This window comes from Malaclemys terrapin, chromosome 2 (assembly GCF_027887155.1).
Source record: "Malaclemys terrapin pileata isolate rMalTer1 chromosome 2, rMalTer1.hap1, whole genome shotgun sequence".
Classification (NCBI taxonomy): domain Eukaryota; kingdom Metazoa; phylum Chordata; order Testudines; family Emydidae; genus Malaclemys; species Malaclemys terrapin.
Genome location: NC_071506.1, coordinates 103,391,176 through 103,410,617, shown reverse-complemented (window position 1 = coordinate 103,410,617; position 19,442 = coordinate 103,391,176). Strand labels below are relative to the sequence as shown.

General features: G+C 40.5%; 1 protein-coding gene across 1 annotated transcript in view; it reads right to left on the bottom strand.

Annotated features, from left to right (window-relative positions):
- The window catches only part of CTDP1 (CTD phosphatase subunit 1), a 200,740-nt gene that overhangs the window by 52,061 nt on the left and 129,237 nt on the right, over nucleotides 1–19,442 (bottom strand). Inside the window, exon 12 of the mRNA XM_054020060.1 lies at nucleotides 17,878–18,053. Within this exon, the coding sequence (XP_053876035.1) occupies nucleotides 17,878–18,053 (176 nt within the window). The remainder of the gene's footprint in view (nucleotides 1–17,877; nucleotides 18,054–19,442) is intronic.

Genomic DNA, 19,442 nt, shown 5'->3' with positions numbered 1-19,442 from the left:
TGTATGCACTTGTACCCAAGACAGTAAGTCTAAATAAAATATCCATATAGAGAGACCATTTTTGAGAAGAATTCATTTATTTCAAAATACCTATTTTTATCCATTTTTCTTTCCAGCACTTGTTGGCTGAATAGATCTGCAAGGATCTCACAGATGACAAGCTCATGACTACTACTATATTTTGATTTATGGTTGGGCAAATTGTAAGAAGTTCAGTTTGGACAAAATGTTTTAAGACCCCTTCTCCGTAAACTCATTAACAGGCCACAGTTCTGCAATAACTCTTTCTAACTTCTCGCAACACTGCACCAGATTCCATTTTATAGAGAAGATCATGTCAAACACCAGAAAAATCTACTGTAACTGCCTCTGTTGTACCCTTATAGCCAAGAAAGGTTAACTGTGGCTCCAAATAAAGTCATTAATGAATGCCACTCAGAGTCAGAGAGCGCACGAGAAACAGTATAATTATATACAGTATATATTTTTCCATAATTATGCAAAGACACTGAATTAAGAAATTATATTTTAATACCAAATGCTGATTTACTGTATATTACTTTAAATAAATTAAAATTAAATTAATGGAGAGATCCTATCTCCTAGAACTGGAAGGGACCTTGAAAGGTCATTGAGTCCAGCCCCCTGCCTTCACTAGCAGGACCAAGTACTGATTTTGCCCCAGATCCCTCAGTGGCCCCCTCAAGGACTGAACTCACAACCCTGGGATTAGCAGGCCAATGCTCAAACCACTGAGCTATCCCCCCCACTTTTCAATATACAAAATTTAAGTATTTGTTAGGCAGCTTCGCCTGCTACTTGCTACATTTAACCCTCTGACACCAGTATCCTCAATATTCTGGTTTGCAAACACTGCTGGCAATTAGCACCAAAGGGTTAATTTGATAGGACTCAAAGGATTTCCCTTTGATCTTACTGACAGTAGAGCATTTTGAGTAGGTATCCAGAATGTTATCTTCTGTAGGAATAAATGGATTAGTTTAAGAGACTTCAAAAAGCTTATCAGTACTGAAAGCTACAGTGTTAATTCTTTTATGTAGGGATTTTGGATAACACAAGCGCTTTTAATTAAAACAGGTTTCTAAATGGTAACTATTTTATTTTTAATGTTGACAATGGACACATTTAACATTGATAGTTCTCTTAATTAAGGATGAATGGTTAAGTAGATTATGCTGCACGTATTCAGAGCCCCTCTCCTCTTAAAGCCCTTGCCAAAATCTCTTTCAAACAGCTCATGTGAAAATAGCAAGATGTGCTGCCAACTGCAACACTTGTCGTTAGAAGAGGATCCTGGATTTCATTCTCGAGTGTGTCACCACTGCCTCTGGAAAAAACTAACTGAAGCTGCAATAATTTTTAAATTGCTGATGTATTCCACATACAAGGAATCCAGTTTGCTACCAGACTGTTAGAAATGTGAGGCACTCCAGTCATTTTAAAACACTCTTTTGGAGGCTGAAATTGTGAATTTCATTTATATCAGAAATATTTTACCCTGCCAAGTTACATCTATGATACAACAGGAATCCATCTATCCCTTCAAAGTTGGGCAATTTATACAGAAATTTGTTTTGGTATTTTTAATTCTGGATCTTTCAAAAATATTACTTTTGAATAAAGTCACTTAAAAATATTACACTTATTCAAGAGTACTGTGCAATACCCATAAGTCTAAATACAGTAGTTACCATTTACAGAATGGCATTTTCCAACAGCTCTCACTTAAGAGTTACCACAGTTTTCTATACTTAGAACAGGAAACAGCTGTGTTAGCAGCTGGCAACAGGGTGACCAGATGTCCCAATATTATCGGGACTGTCCCGATATTTGCTTGTTTGTCCCGCGTCCCGACCCATGTTAGGTCAGGACACTAGACAAGCAAGCAAAGGTTCCGGAGCCTGGAAGGGCTCACGCCCCTCCCTGCCCCCTCCTTCCCCCATTGGCTCCCTCCCCAAATCCCTGCCTTTTCCCCAAACATGCCATTCCTCCTCCCTCCACAAGCGCTGGAGAGAGGCCCCGGAGACGCAGGGGGAGCGCGGGGCTGGGGGGAGCAAGAGTCTGGCCTGGCCCGGAGCACAGGCAGGACTCAGTCGGGCGATACCGGGAGGAAGAGTAGGGGGGCAGCCCGCGGGGCCAGGCGGCGGCTGTTCTCCCCACCTGGGCAGCAGGACTCGGGAGCAGCCACTGCTGCAGCTCCTACTGCCGCGGCCGGAGGAAGAGGCCACGGCGCTCAGTGGCTGCGGCTCTGGCGCCTGGGCCCGAACCTGGGCCTGTTGCGGGGACCCAGCAGTGCGCACGCTGCGCCCAGCCCCTGCTCAGTTGGTGCAATCCCGCAGCGGCCCCGGGACGGAAACATCGGCAACCCAGCCCCGTTCGTTCCCCTGCGGGACCTGAGCGGGACGGGTGGGCTGGGGCCTGCTGCCCCCCTCCGGGGCTGCTTGCAGGATTGCACCAGCTGGGCAGCCAGCCCAGACGTGACTGGCCAGGGGCTAGGCGCGCGCAGCGTGCGTGCTGCTGGGTCCCCGCAACAGGGCCGGGCTTGGGGGGTTCGCGGGCGCCAGAGCCGCAGCCGCCGAGCTTGGCCAGCAGCTGCTTCCTCTCCCCGCAGCAGTGGGAGCTGCAGCAGCGGCTCCTCCCGAGTCCCGCTGCCCAGGTGGGGAAAACAGCCGCCCCCCTACTCTCCCTCCAGGTACCGCCTGACTGAGTCCTGCCTGCGCTCAGGGCTAGGCCGGACTCTCGCTCACCCCGGCTCCGCGCTCCCCATGCGTCTCCGGGGCCTCCTTCCAGCGCTTGCGGAGGGAGGAGGAAGGGGTTGTTTTTTTGCTCCGCCCCCACCCCACCACCCCTCGCGTCCCGATATTTGACCTGGGTGATCTGGTCACCCTAGTTGGCAAACCTATTTAGGGGCATCCACAGCACAAACAAAATCTATACTAGGATATACAATAATTTTATTCTCTCAAGTTAGTGAAAACTTGAATGTATATTTAGAACTATTTAAAAAATATATAGTCTAATAATTTTAAGGAAATAAAAGACAGATATCCTTTCTGTAATTGGTGAATGAGATGTGTTGCTCATGTCTATTCCACAATAGGTGCGCGTGCTCACTACGTGCACCTGTGTCGGAAGTTTACCCCTAGCAGTAACCGTAGGGGAGTGCCCCTAGAGACCACTGGAGTGGCACCTCCATGGCACAGTATAAGGGGCGCTGCACCCCCCACCCTCAGTTCCTTCTTGCCAGACAACTCCGACAGAGGGGAAGAAGGGTGGGATGCGCAATAGAGGTTACAGAAAAAGTAACTGTCTTTTCTTCTTTGAGTGATTGCTCATGTGTATTTCACAATAGGTGATTCCAAGCTACAGCGGTTGGAGGTGGGTAGAAGTTCACAAATTCTTGGGACGGAGTACAGCCCTGCCGAACCCGGCGCCCTCCCTGATTTGGGAGACGATCGAATAAAGGGAGATGAAAGTGTCAACTGAAGACCACGTAGCAGCCCTACAACTGTTCTGGATGGGAGCATAGGCCAAAAAGGCAGCCAATGAGGCCTGCACCCTATTCGAGTGTGCCCTCACAATTGATGGCGGGAGCAAGAGGTTGGGGTGTGAGGAGTGTGGCTGGGGCTGCAGACTCTGGGGTGTGGCTGGGGATGAGGGGTTTGGGTGTAGAAAGGTACTCTGGGCTGGGACTGAGAGGTTCGGGGGGGAGATCAGGGCTGGGGCAGGGGCGTGGAATGAGGGCTCCGGCTGGGGTGCAGGCTCTGGGAATGAGGGGCTTGGGGTGCAGGAGGATGCTCCAGGCTGAGATCGAGTGGTTCGGAGAGGGGAGGGGAATCACGGCTGGGGCAGGGATTTGGGGCACGGGAGGGGGTGCAGGCTCTGGGCAGCACTTACCTCAAGCAGCTCCCAGAAGCAGCAGCAGCATGTCCCCCCATCCCAGCTCCTGCATGGAGGTGTGGCCAGGTGGCTCTGCGTGTTGCCCTATCCGCAGGTGCCACCCCTGCAGCACCGACTGGCCTCTGTTCCTTGCCAATGGGAGCTACAGAGCCAGCGCCTGGGGCGGGGGCAGTGTGCGGAGGAACCGGAGGGAGAACATGCTGCTGCTTCCGGGAGCCGAGCAGTGCCACGGCAAGCAGGGAGCCTGCCTTAGCCCCACTGTGCCACTGACCTGACTTTTAATGGCCTGGTCAGCAGTGCTGACTGGAGCCGCCAGGGTCCCTTTTCGACTGGGCATTCCGGTCAAAAACTGGACACCTAGCAACCCTGGACCAGTGGCCAGGTAACACCTTGCTGACAAACCTTTGCCTGTGAGTGATATAAAGAGACCATAGTGGAGAACGAGGGTCAAAATATGTACGTCTTGCTTTGTTTTATTATAAAGAATTATATATTTAAGAATACACTAACGCTATGTTTAAACTGCAGCCAGATATGTGATTAGCAGCTCATACAGACATACCCACACTAGCTTAAATCTAGAGGTCTTGCTAAAAAGAGAAGTGAGGACGTTGTGGTGCAGACTTCAGAGCAGGCTGCAGAAGCAAGTACACACCCAGGAGGGTTAGCCAGGTTTCAGTAGCCTGTGCTAAAGCCTGCAGTGCCATATCCTCACTTCGATTTTTGACAAACCAGTTAGATGAACGCTAATGCAGGTATGTCTGCTTGAGCTGTTTATCACACCGCTAGCTGAAGTGCCGACAATCCAAAACCAGTTAATACCAAAAGAGCACTGCAAAATAATCACATTAGAGATGTGCTTTTGACTTTAAACATAGGGTACAATATATATAAAAATATTTTTAAACTATCCATAGTAGAGAATTATAAAGAAAAATTAACATTTGCAATAAAACTAAAATTTACAACTAAATAAATTCGGACAATATATGGGACTTTTCACGTGTACTATTTAAACTGCAAGGTTGATTTACAAGTTACTGATTCATGAACACTAACCTCCAAATTTTCAAAAGCTCCTAAATTACTTAGGTGCTTAAGTCCTGTTGAAGATCAACAAGACTTAGGAACCTAAGGTGCTTTTGGAAGTTTTTGCCCTAAATGCTTAACCTTTAAAACACCAGCACTATTTGAACTAATATTAATCTTTAGCTTATCATTCTCATCTCTTGAGAAAGCTACGCTACAGAATTTTGAAGTCCTATGGATTTTGAGGACATGTGTCTCAATCTGAGAACTGGAGAAAAACTTATGAGGAAAGAAAATCTACTGGTTTGAGTGTTAGAGAAAATTAAAACAAGTTCACAATATTGCTTTCTTTTGACAGCATGTAAAGAAGAAAGAGGAGAAGGACTAAAATTCCCACCTTCTAAGGTGAGGTGCTGATTACCTGAAATGCTACTATACTTTGAAGGAAAGAAGTGTAGAATGCTGAAGACAGAAGCTGAAAAACAGGTTTATAAAAAAAACTTTATGATTCCTTTAAGGAACCTAGTCAGAAGCCACTGGGAGAGACTTTCCATCCTCCCCCATGCTACCCCAAAGAAAAGTAGCATACCAAGAATCTGGAAGGCAACTATTTGCTGAGAATCAGTACAACATCAATTCTGAAATTGCGAGGATGATGCTTGTTCAGCCTTAACTCCTTACTCTTACATCTGCCTTACAAAACTGACATGAAATATTTACCAACTGATGCATCAAATCATTTCCCCATCCTTTACCACAATGAGTGAGGCTGTTGCCTTTTAAAAACGTCTTTTCAGAATCCTACTGCTTCTCAAAACAGGAAAAAAATCAGATTCATGTGAATACTATAATCCTGTATTCAACCAAGTCCTTATTAGTATGTTGACTTAGATTCATGCATTATGCTATTCATATGCCATTCAGATACCTGTATTAGATATCAACCTTTATAACTATACATACATAACTTTTGCAAAGATTGCACAACTTGTCAGAGGCTTCGGACATGACTACACTACAAACTTTGACTGATGCAAGTTATGTCAGCATAAATCTGCCTCAGGTAGTGTATTGCTTCTGTGTGAGCATGCATTCTTGGCTACTCGTGATGGTGCTGCGCATACTCACCAGGAGTGCTTTTGTTGATGCAGTGCTACGCAGCATGGGTAGCTACCCCAGTTTGCAACTTAGCACCATCCGCGCACTGTCTTTTGGGAAGTTTTGGCAATGCATGGTGGGGGGTAGAGAAAAGTCACACAGGGGTTACTAGGAGCAAGGGGTCAAGTTCCTAGCATGCAACTTCATCCATCCCATAATGTCATCCATATCCCATAATTTTTGTGCCTTTCATAAAAATCCTATGAACCTGCACAGACCTCCCTGCTGTCGGGCTTTTCTGACAGAAGCATGAAACCCATGCAGCTCTGCACTACTGAACTGAGCATTGCAAGCACAGGACCCACAATCATCTGGTATTTGCAGAGCCACACAAAGAAATGAATGAGCACAAAACATGACTATTTCTTGGAGGACAGACTGCTGTGAGATATAGTGAGAAACCATTAAAGGTTGTTGGTGGCATTCAAGGAGCAGCTTTAACTGGAGGAGCACTACTTCTGGGGCCTGAGAAAAAAAGCACTGCCTGGTGGGAATCACATTATAAATGCAGGTCTATGATGAACAGTAGCTGCAGAACTTTTGGATGCAAAAGGCCACATTCTTGGATCTGTGTGCCTAGCTCACCTCAGCCCTTCAGTGCAGGGATACCAGAATGAGTGCGGCACTGACAGCGTAGAAGTGAATGGCAATCGCCCCTGCTTGACTGCTGGCACTGCCTGGACTGTGGTGGAGTCTCAAACAGGTCCTGGCTTGCAGAGTAATTGGGCCTCCCAGTTCCATGTCCCCCATCCTCCTTGCTGTTCATGGCAGTGGTCTGTGTCTCAGGCTCCTCAGAGGTATTCAGGGTGGCCTGTGAGGTGGTGGTGGTCTCTGCCAAGTATAGCATGCAGCTCTTTGTAAAAGCAGCACTGATTGACTGCTGGCCTCCAAGGCCCTCTAGTATGCCTGCTATAGGTCATTTGCTTTCATGCGGCACTGCTCCTGATTGCTGTTGTACCCCTTTCTCCTGCATCCCCTGTGGAATCTGCTCATAGATGTCCATGTTTCTACGGCTGGTCCATAGCTGTGCCTGCCTAGCCTCTTCTTCCGACAGGCTCAAGAGATCCAATGTCTCCTGTCTACTCCAGGCTGGAGCTTGTCAGGTGCATTTAGCTGGCATGGTCAGTTGGGCAGTTGCATACAACAAGGGAGAGCTGCTAGGTGGGCTCACCAAGCTGGGCAATCAGGAAAAGCCGTATCAAAAATTCACAGGGTTTTAAAGGGGAGCATGGGAGACTTCTGTTCTCCACAACATGGGCAGTGGAGTTCACAATTGTGATCTGAGTGGTCAGTGTGGGGCGTTTTGGGACAGCTGCTGGAGGACTGTTTGGTCAACATAGGTAACATATGTCAACCTCAGTACATTGACCATAGCTCAGTGCCATGGGAGTTGGTATTACTGCGCTGCCATAACGGGTGCTTACATCAGTGGGAGACAAATTTAAGTGTAGACAAAAGCACAGCGAGGTCAACGCAAGGTGGCTTACATCAACCTAACTTTGTATTGTAGACCAGGTCTCTCTCATTACTCATACAATAAGTCTAACTACAAATTAAGCTGAAATTAAGCTTTTTTGTTTGTTTGTTTTTAAACAAAGGGAATTTTGAAAAATATTCAGAATGAATTTAAAAGCTTACTGTAGAAAACCTTCACAGATTTCCAGAAGAATGTCAGCAATTTCTGAGATTTTAAACACTTTCCTCCTACACTCCTTCATTCTCTTCCCGATAGAACTAAAACATTCTAATCTTCACTCCACCAATCACGTAGAGATATCAGTATTTTTAATTAAACCCATATTCTCATATGCTCAACTTTCTCTTTTAGTTACAGGGAACAAAGAATAGGCTTGAGTGACAAGTCTGCTTTGGAGAGTGTAAGAAACTGAGAATGTTTCGAATATTTAGAATTTTACAGAACTCTCTTAGCTAAGAAATTTAAACCTCTATTGTTTTAGTTTAAGGAGGGTGAAAGCTTTATTGTATGCAGAATTTCTGAAAAGCATTGAATGTTTTATCACTTGGTAGTGCAGCAGCTTATTAGGTATAGAACTGAAGTCTTTTGAGTTGGAGTTGCTGGAGATATTTTTTCTCCAGAGTGTGGAAAGCCTTTTTGAAGTTTTAGCTTTACATTTAAAGTTTTATAGATTTATCATATATAGAGAAGATTAAATATACATACATTCTTATACCTTACACTTTATGCATTTGCTCCTAAATCAAGGATGGATATAAAAACAAGGAATGCTTTCTTTCTCTAACAAAATATAGTTAAAGATGGCTAGAGAGTATTTCATAGTTGCCCTCTAGCCTTGATTTAGGCAGAAATGATTTTTAAGACTTTGTAAAAGAAAATCTGCTTTCCCCAGCTTTTCTTGTATAAAGGAAATTCTAATTTCTGCAAGGGAAAGTGTCTTGGTACTGGATTGGGTTTTGCTGCTAGCGGTGCTGGTGTAACCTCGTAACCAGGTGTCGAAGTCTACAATGGAAACATAGAACATCTACTTCCTGAGATGGAAACAACCACAAAGGATTTACCACATATAGCTTTAAAGACTTCTTGTTTAACTTGTTAAGTAAAATATAATTCTAATCAGTAACCATCTATCAGGGTGCTGGATTATATGTCACAGCGGGAGAACTCCTCCCATCAGCATAGGTAGGATCTTCATTGAAGCCATGCAGCTGCGCTGCTATAGCAGTTTGTGTGTAGACAAGCCCTTACATGCTTTGATCAGCAGTAAAATAGTTAATGTTGACATATAAATCATCATTTGGCATCTAAGTTAATACTCCACGGAGGTGAGTAAGGCAGTACATACCTTCGTAGCTACAGTAACAGGCTTTCCACGGACTGAGGCATCAGTTTACACTCATTTAGAGATTAATCGCAGTTTTAATTGCGCTGTTAAACAATAGGATACCAATATTCAATATTTTTGGATGTTTTTCTACATTTTCAAATATATGAATTTTAATTAGAACACACAATAAAAGTGTACAGTACTCACTTTATTTTTTTAATACAAATATTTATACTGTAAAAATGATAAAAGAAATAGTATTTTTTAATTCACCTCATACAAATACTGTAGTGCACTCCTCTGGAATGGTGGTTGAAGCATGAAGGGACATATGAATCTTTAGAGAATCTGGGCACATAAATATCTTGCAATGCCAGCTATAACAGTGCTGTGCGAATGCCTGTTTTCACTTTCAGGTTACATTGTAAACAAGAAGCAGGCAGCATTATCTCCTACAAATGTACAGAAACTTGTTTGTCTGAGCGATTGGCTGAACAAGAAGTGGGACTGAGTGGACTTGTAGGCTTTAAAGTTTTACATTGTTTTATTTTTGAATGCAGTTTTTTTGTACAGAATTCTACATTCGTAAGTTCAACTTTCATAATAAAGAGACTGCACTACAGTACATATATTAGGTGAATTGAAAAATATTTCTTTTATCTTTTTTACAGTGCAAATATTTGTAATAAAAATATTAAGTGAGCAGTGTACACTTTGTATTCTGTGTTGTAACTGAAATCAATATATTGGAAAATGTAGAAAACATGCAAACATATTTAAATGATATTCTATTATTGTTTAACATGGTGATCAGGTGATTAATCGTGATCAATTTTTTTTTTTAATCACTTGACAGCCCTACTAGAAAGAGATACCTTTGAAATGAAAGCTGAGATTTAGAGAACAAGGCTGTGTTTAAAAAAAGGACATGGCTTGCCAACCTGGCCCAAATTTAATCCCAGTTTATGCCCAAGTACAGCTAACCCTACATTATATGGTGCAATATATGCTAAGGTGATGGCAACTTATGCTTTGGATGGATGGATGCATGGAAGAGATTTAATGGATATTTTGCACACTAGGTAAGATTATATACATGTACAGAAGACATTTAATCAGTTACTGTTTAAGACATTAAATAAATCAAGGAAGTCTGTCTGAAGCTATGTCTGCACTGCAAAAATGTGTGGGTTTTTATATCAAGGTATGTATTCCTGACATAAAATCCTAATGGAGACAAAGCATTGTAATGTTTTCTTTGATATAGCTAACTGAAGTAAACCCCTGGTGCAGGGTGTGGAGTTTACTTCAACTAGCTACCTGTGGACAATGCTACTTGTGCGTTGTCTCCACTAGAATTTTATACTGAGATAACTAACTATCTTCAGATGTGGCAGAATTAGATATTAATTTTTTTAATAATTTAATATCTGTTTATTTTTAAGCATGCTCTATCAATTTAAATTTTCACAGTTGTGCAAAATTAGGGATTTTATTTTGTTCAATTTTTATTCATGTAAATTTTCATGATTATAGGAAATTAAGGAGGGGATTAGATAATTATTTAATGACACTAGATGCTGAGATTCAATAAGCTAAAGCTTTATAACTGTTATAACCATTAACACACCAATTGTCAATATCACATATCATATGCAAAGTAAATACCCTTAACTCAGACTAAGTTCTCAACCAGCATTTTTCTTACTTTGTCAAGCTGTACATTTCAATTATTGACGGAAATTTTCTCTTGTCAATGTGTGTGCATGTGTAACTGATGTTTACCAATATTTACTGATAAAAATGTAATCCTTCCAAGCCTAGATATCTTGATGTAAAAAACACACCTTTCACCTTTTATCTTTCTTTGCAGTAAAGACAGTCTTATTCTCCTATTTGCCGTAGTTGAGTCTAGACCACATTATGGCAGAACCACTTCCTTTTTCTGTTTCAAAAACTCCTCCAATTTCCACATAAAACAGTTAATGAATAAAAAACTAAAAAGTCCAGACCACATAGCTCAATTACAGAATGGTCCAAAACAAAAACAAAAACAAAAAACTCTAGTGTTAGACTCCAAATTAGGGTAGGATTCTGTGAAACGGAAAAAACAGAAGAATGACTTATAGTCACTAAATTTTAGCAGTAATTTTGATACTTTCAAAATCTACTGATGTGTAACACAACCTCAATTCAATAAACGTTCTGTCCTTGCAGAGATCCCACAGCATACAAATTTAAAATGTGTACAGGGTATGAGATCTGTAAAATCAAAATATATTGCTGTTTCCATCCCCCACTTGTTACTGTAGACAAGTGTGTTACAGAAATTGCTTGCACTTAATAATAATATTTTGCTTTATTTTTCAACTTAAAATGTAAATGAGGCTCAAATATATCAAATATTTCTTGTTGATACAAGGATATACTATGCAACTGGAGCTGACTAGTCACCCGCTTCTCCTACAGAAGAAAATGCTCATGATTAAATGTATATGAGTCTCTTTAAAAGCTTTTTCATATTAGATGACATTAATCATTACCTACACTTACTGAAACTGCGGTTGGATTTTGATAATTTATAACTACTTATTCAAGAATTATGGCAACAAACTTAATGCTTGACATGTTTTTATTACATTAACAAGTACACTTTCGTTATCTCTCAGTTAGTAGAAACAGTTACTGGACACATCTGGGGCACAATCCAGCTTCCACCAAAGTAAATCACAAAACTCCCATCTACTTAAAAGAGGTGCTTGATCAGATCTGTCTCTAATTTCTCTTTTAAAAATTAGACAGAAAGAAGAATGCAAGCTACAGAGTGCAACAAACATTTATGTACAAAATTCAGTTCAGTTTAGATTGTCTAGCTTTTTAAGGATGATACACATTTGCTGTTTCAACTTATCATTTGTAATTTCTCTTGCAAGTCATAACATGTCATGGAATAAATGCAGAATGGTATTATAATGAACAAGTCTTTTCAATGATTGATTTATATTTTATCTTTTATATAGCATGGAATATAGTCACATTTCAGCGTATGCAAGCAGGTGATTGTACTTCCAAGTATAAAAAAGCTGGGAGAAAGGCCTGCATTTTATCAAGTTGCAGAAGGAGCTATGATTTTTAAAGGATTCTGTAGCATGTAGCACTGGCTGCACCAATGTACCGTCAGCAAGCCATGATAGAACAGAATGCAAAAAAGGTGCTCCTTTTCTATTCTGAAAAGTGACAGTCATTACCATTTCTGAAAGCCATTATTTTTCACAGAGGTGTGCCACCACTGATTAGAATTTTAGAAATGGTTCTAAGGTAGCTACCAGAGGATGTCCTGAATTTTTCAATTAATGTTCGTATTTCAGCACAATATAATAAACCAAACAATTTTACGTTTAAAAGCAAACAGTTAAAGAGGTGTATATGTGTCATTGTTCTTTATAACTGTATTAGATTCTTTAGCTAGAAAAACCTATATCCAGTCTGACAACTCAGGTCAACATTTCAACATGGCATTCTACAGATTTCAGCACTCACAGCATTGAACTATTACACAAGAGTGCATGCTTTGTAATGTACAGTAACTATTATGGTGGGTCACAGTGCCAGTAACTGAAGCACTGTTGCTATTTCTCCATATATTCTTGGAAAGTATGTACAGTATTTTATTTTATGTATATTATACTTCAGACCATAACGATGTACAGCTACAAATGCTACAGTTTTTGTGTGTACCCCAAATACTACACACGCCCATGTGCAATACTGCAATTTCAGCACCCATGGTATCATGATACAATATATGTTAGTTTTGGTCTGAAGTCCAGTGACAATCTCTTTCCTAAAGTGGACTGATGTCCATTTTTAAGCTAACATCTCTAAAGCTCATCTTTCAGGTTTTTATGGTCAAAGTGTGGTCCAGAGCTCTAATATTCTGTGACCATCCTCGTTTTTTAAAGCACTGCAACCTGCAGACACTACAGGTCCCAGTATGCAATAATACTCCATAAGTAACCAGATCTGCAGACTCCACAGACTCCTTCCACATTAAAGATAAGGGCAGTACTAATCAGCTCCACAATACTTCATGTAAATATAATCTTCAGGCATCTGGCAAGTTGCTGATGTAGCCCACAGGTGAATGAACTTTGAGAACACGTTATAGACATTTACTACATTACCTGCTGGCTGAAAAAAAAATATATCAATATACTGGTTTATATCCATTAGGAAATTTCTATTTGGTCCTGTCAAACAATTACAGCTATAAATTACTGAAATAATATTTGGAAATTAAATCAATTATTTATGCCATAAAGTAATTTAAACTTCAACCATATTGCTATAGATAATGCAGATATCTGTATTAAGCAGTCATTTTGCTGTTTTTTAGTTGTAACAGGAAATTATGACAGCTGATTTACTCAAAAATATTTACAGTGGAACACTATCTATTTTATCATAACTGATAAAAACTAATATATTCAGGCAATTATCATATCTACATTTTCCAATTTTAATTAAAAAACAAAATTGCTAGTTCTATTCCCAGGCTGAGTCATTCTTGCTAATTGGAAAAATTGTATACACAATCTTGAATTTTGTTAATTAGTGGTACTAAGTTTGACTATGCCATAATCTTTATCTTTGTGGGACTTGCATGTGTCTGGGCAGTGCTTCAGTGATCAGCGGTAAAGCCCCCTACTGTTGCAATTGGTCTGCAGTAACTAAGACAGTTAACTACTATCTTCACCTATAATTAACATTTACAGATGGAAGTCTATCAAATTAAATGTCCTCTCCAAGAACACCTGGACTAGTAAAAATTAGTTCAGCAACAGAATCAGTGCACCATGATATGTTTTCCAGTAGCCTATTTATTAGCCTTTGACCATGAATGTTTCACAATGTTTGGGTTAGCGATTTTCCCTTGTGGGGAGAGAAGTTACTTCACAGCCCTTACAAAAACGTTCACAGACAACCCTACACCTAATCTAGTTTCTAGGTCCTATCTGCTTCTGCAGTGAAGGGAGTACCTAAGTAATAAAAACAATAGTGGCCAGGTTTATCTATAATCCTTTACTGCAGAAAACCCAAGTCAATTATAGATTTACTTGTTCTCCACCTCTTTACGCAAGAAACACAAACAAAGAATCACTTAAAACAACTCCATTTCTCTACAACTCTGGTTATTTTACCATTCTTTTTCAGAACCTGTGATCTCTGGTGAAACATTGAATATTGTTAGGATAAATTAATGAAACATGCCATTTAACTTTTCAAGTGACTCAAGGTGGGATTTTCAAAAATGCTCAGCACTGATCTAACTCTCTGCTCTCACTAAAGTCGAAGTGGAGTTTTAACACAGACTTTGATGAGAACACAGCCTGTGAGGAGCACTTTGGAAAATCCTATCCTTAGTTGTCAAAGTACAGTGACTAATTTTGGGGGTTTGTTAGAGGAGTGGGTGGGTGAGATTCTGTTGCCTGCTTTGTGCAGGAGGTTAGACTAGATGATCATAATGGTCCCTTCTGACCTTAAAGTCTATGAGTCTATTAAAAATAAAACTCTGTTTCAGATAGGGATGTAAATATTGTTTTAAAAGTTAACCGGTTAAATGATTAAAATTATATGGTTAACAGATGTCACTCTGGCTGGTCTGCTGCGGCCCGGCGTCAGGGATGCTCCGGCCAGCCCGGCGCGGCTGCTGTGGCCTGTGTGCAGGGGGTTAACTGTTAAGGTCGGTTAACGGTAAGCCTAATGCTCACTGGTTAACCATTTAACCTTTTACATCCCTATTTTCAGATCCATTTTGCCTAACACTATTTTCCTTTTTCCAGCTGTAACACTGAGCCAGCACAGGTTAAACAATTAGCAAGCTGTGTAACCTGGAAGCAACCCTTAAGGATGTATCAAAAGGGTATTACCATGGTAAACAGGGCCATTCCTTCTAGATAGTTATCAAATCTATGTTAAGTAGGTTAGAATCTTTAACATGTCTGCCTGTATTGTTAGAGAATCAAAGGGTGGATGCTAAGTGTATTTGTATTTACCTATATCGTGTTAGAAGTAGATTGTAGATGCTAATTCCATTTCATGTCTTAATGGCATTATATTATGCATGCAGATGGTTCAGTTAACTTTAAGATCAAAGATGTGAGATACTGTAGGAACTAAATTTTATTTACATTGTCTTCAGCTTATCTGTGCTATAATGAAATACCTTGATAGTTTGAATGGCTAATTGCTTATATGAATGAATGCAGCTAGTTACCTGTGTATGCATAGAAAATAGAAGATGAATTTCAAAGCAACAATATACATTACCTATTCTTCATCTGAGGAAGGGCTGGTCTGCTGTCAAGAGGCTTATCAGCTTGCTAGAAGACTATAAAGAAGCAGCCCTGGGGCTGTTCCTTTTCATCTCAGATCTTTTTAAACTTTGAGAAGGAAGGTCTAAGCCACAAGACTGAGGTCTCCAGGTTTACTCTGGATTTACACTGGAATTCTCATGGAAGAATTTGAACAAACTTTACACCTAGACTGCCTATTGGACTATAACCTTTTACAATGATTTCAGAAAGACTTTTACAAATCAGCAGCCTCACCAACTCTGCTATGAGACTGACCTAAGGCCTTTACACATATCTGTATGCATCTTATCTTTTTAACCACAGCAACTCTCTTTTTTCTTTTTTTATTATTAAAACCTTTAGTTTTAGTTACTAAAAGACTGGTATCAGTGTGATTATTGGGTAAGATCTGAGATTCACATTGACCTGAGGCTCAGTGTCAGGTCCTTTGGGACTGGTGGACGTAACATATGGTGAATCTGGTTTTCAGTAACTACTCATCATATTAGACTTGGCTGCCTAGGTGTGATCAAGGACTGGGATGCTTAAAAGGGACTGGATTTTTGCATCTTGGTAATCAGTGTGGTATTACAGAAGCTGTTTAGTTACTGGCTTGGTGAATCTATTTATAGAATAAACCACCAATTTTAGGGATTGTCTGCCCTATTCCTTGCAGGTTTCAGAGTAGCAGCCGTGTTAGTCTGTATCCGCAAAAAGAACAGGAGTACTTGTGGCACCTTAGAGACTAACAAATTTATTAGAGCATAAGCTTTCGTGGACTACAGCCCACTTCTTCGGATGCATACCGAAGAAGTGGGCTGTAGTCCACGAAAGCTTATGCTCTAATAAATTTGTTAGTCTCTAAGGTGCCACAAGTACTCCTGTTCTTATTCCTTGCAGTTTGCCCAAGTAAGCATTTTCAGTGTAGCCCTTCCAGGTACCCGGTCACACCAACTTACTTGATGAATTTAAGTGATCATATATACAAGATTAAGTGCAAGAACCAGGAGAGCAAATCCTATATAGGTTTTCTATATAGCTTCTCAACAGTGACCAACCCACAGCACCCTGGCTGTCCCAGCGGTGACGCTCCTCATAAGCATCAACCATGTCATACCATCTGGTGGTTTCCTGATATACAGTCTTGTGCCACTAAAATACCAGTGAATTCACTTATGCGTAATTCACATATGACTGTAGGACACAACATACAGAAGCCCACAACTACCATTTAAACCCCAGCCTGAGATGCTTCAGTCAATTACAGTAAACTCACTCTGTACAGAAAGATTTCTCTGAGTTATGATAAAAAAATAATTTTTTTAGCAGGTGATTTAGACAATCAAAAGTTGATAGCTTTAAAATTTACATTCCTCTTCCATTACAGAGAAATGTATTTGCCTCTCATAAGACAGCTGCAGACTTAAGTTATTGAACTGGGATTTAAGAAAACTAAGTTCTTATAAATGTAATCATCTAAATGGAGCCCCAAAGGAAAGCAGAGGGAAGGCATAATGAGCATCCTCACGTCACATTTGATTCTTTACCATTTGGTGGTAGATGGATACTGAACCTATCAGTTGGAATTTTAAGACAATAAAAGGTCTCATCTTGAAAGTAATACTTTATTTGTTTCTATATAGCTGCAGACTTGGAAAAATTAAGTTTTAGTGGGCTTCAAATGTAAGGCTATTCAACCTTGTTAGCAGTCCTTTATTGTGCTTATGATTCAATGCTAACTCTGGTTTTAATATAAAATTGGTTGATAGTTATACTTTCAGCGTTCCCTCTAATTTTTTCCATTCATGTGTGGAATGAATTTTGTTATGTGCACCATATCGTGGTAATGTGCGGATGTACACCACCAGTAGAAATCAAAAACCTAGATATGATATATATATTTTTAAAAAGTTACCATAGGGATAATTACTCCAGCCAGGACAGATTAAGCATTTTAGAACTCATTACTCAAAAAATTAAATTTAAGTGTAAGAGAGAAATAAAAATTATGAAACTAATAGACGAGTCAAAAAACTAAAATAACACACTTTGAAAGTAGTATCAAGAAGTAACAACAACAATAATACAAGTATGTATTGGGAGGTGACAAAGAGAAGAGACAGACAGACTTGCCCCTTTAAGTACGCTGCCCTTTTAAGTAGATAAGCTCGTTCAGACAGCAGCAGCTGCCAGCAAGCTCCCTCTGTCCTGAGCCCTGTGGTGTTCCCCCCAGCTCTGTGGAGATGGGGTACAGAGGCGGGTGGAGGGGGACACCCTGACATCAGCACCACCTCTCCCTCTCTGCACAGCAAGCAGGAGGCTCCTGGGAGCAGCTCCAAAGCAGAGGGCAGGAGCAGCATGGCAGTGAGGGGAGGGACACCTGAAGTGCACAGCACTTGATAGCCTCCTGGGCAGCCGCCCAGCTTAGAGGGAACTTCAGTCACAATGGCTGGGGAGGAACTTGTGTTTATTTCTTATGAACATTTTCTGTAGAAGACTCCAATTCTTTGTTTTTAGAAGACTGTATATAAAGCATAAGTGAATCCCATTTTAAATATTTTGTTGAATTTCTGATACAAAAAACATTCTTACATTTGAAGAACTCATACCTGGGTACACTGCCTGTTAAGCTCCTTTCACTTGATGAGGATGATGATCCAGGCCTCTCTTCTATTTTCATTCCTAGCGATTCTGTTGCACTACTCCGTGGTTTCTCTCCCTCCTCTTCCGTCTTCTTTTTCTCACTGTCACTATCATCACTGCCTTCTCCTAAGATGTCATCAACCTGCCAATTGGTCAAGAGTCAGTGTGAGTTATTAATTATATCACTCTCTCTCACACAGTTACTAGACTTGTAACTTGTAATTATCCATTTTAAAATGTCTTATAAACTGCTTTCTTGCTCTTTTTGCTTAAAAAATATGAAGTTCAGTGTCTGTTTCCACAATAATATTGACAACATTTTTATGTGGATTAAAACTAAGCTTATATTCATGCAAGTATGATACATACTAAGCTACAGTAACCACCACCATCACCAATACAATTCCATTTTAATTACTTTTAAAATAATGTATAGGAATACTATAGAAACAGCCATGAAGCCATATTATTGGTAAGGGCAAACTCTTTAGAAATTAAAGGGACAAACTTTGCACCACAACAATGTACAGCTGGTCATTTGTTCAAAAACATATTGAAATAGGTCTTCGGTTAATAAGAATTTTTATTTTTTCAGGCACTCCTATTTAAAAACCTAATTTTAGCAAAACGTTTTTTTCCAAATGATACTGTATGACAGGAACTGAAGATACAGAAGACACTGTTATAATCAGATTCTGTCTACTTGCTTGCCATTTAAAAAGGCAAGTCTATCAAAATATTTATACATTTAATTAAATAGCAGTTTGTCTTTTGCTTCTAAGAAGTTAGCATGGATTTTATGCTAGTCTAAAATACCGTTATTCATTCTAGGTTTGCAGCTGCAGAAATAAACATTAAAACAAAACAAACCCATGTGCTGTGTTGAGATGCCTCAAGAGGTTCCATACTTTTAAAAATAAGCATTTGAACTACAGGTGGAGAAGGAGTAAGAAGGTGTAGGTGATATTGCCACACACTAACTTCTCAATGTGAATGGTAGTGGGCAATGAGAAGGGAAGCAGGACTGTTGGGTTCTTTGGGACAAGTGACTGCAACTATGCTGAACCTTACATTTTCTTCAAAAAGCAACATGTCCTGGCAGCAGTGAAAAAGGAGGTGGGTTAAGACCCCAGATCCCCCAGCCTATCAATGGCCTAACCATTTTCATTGCTCAAATCCACAGCATGCTAATATTTTTAGGCCTACCAGGGTGGTCTTATTCCCGTGACTGACCCAGGCCACAACCTGCTGTAGAGCTACTGTAGGAGGCAAACGCCAGGCCTCAAAGAAATGCCTGGATCTTTCTAATCCCCCTTCTCTGTTTAAGACAGGGTGATGGCAAATTCAAAGGAAAAGGGGAATACCCTAACTCCTGTGGGGTTAGGATAACACCCTTATAATGTTTTGGTGACCAGCGAGAGGTCTCACTGCCTCCCTATAACCCCGGGTGCCTTTCACACTCTCCTGCTGTGTGTCTCAACGTAAACACCAACAGATAAGCATGTGGTTCCTTGAGTGTCTCTGTGATGTG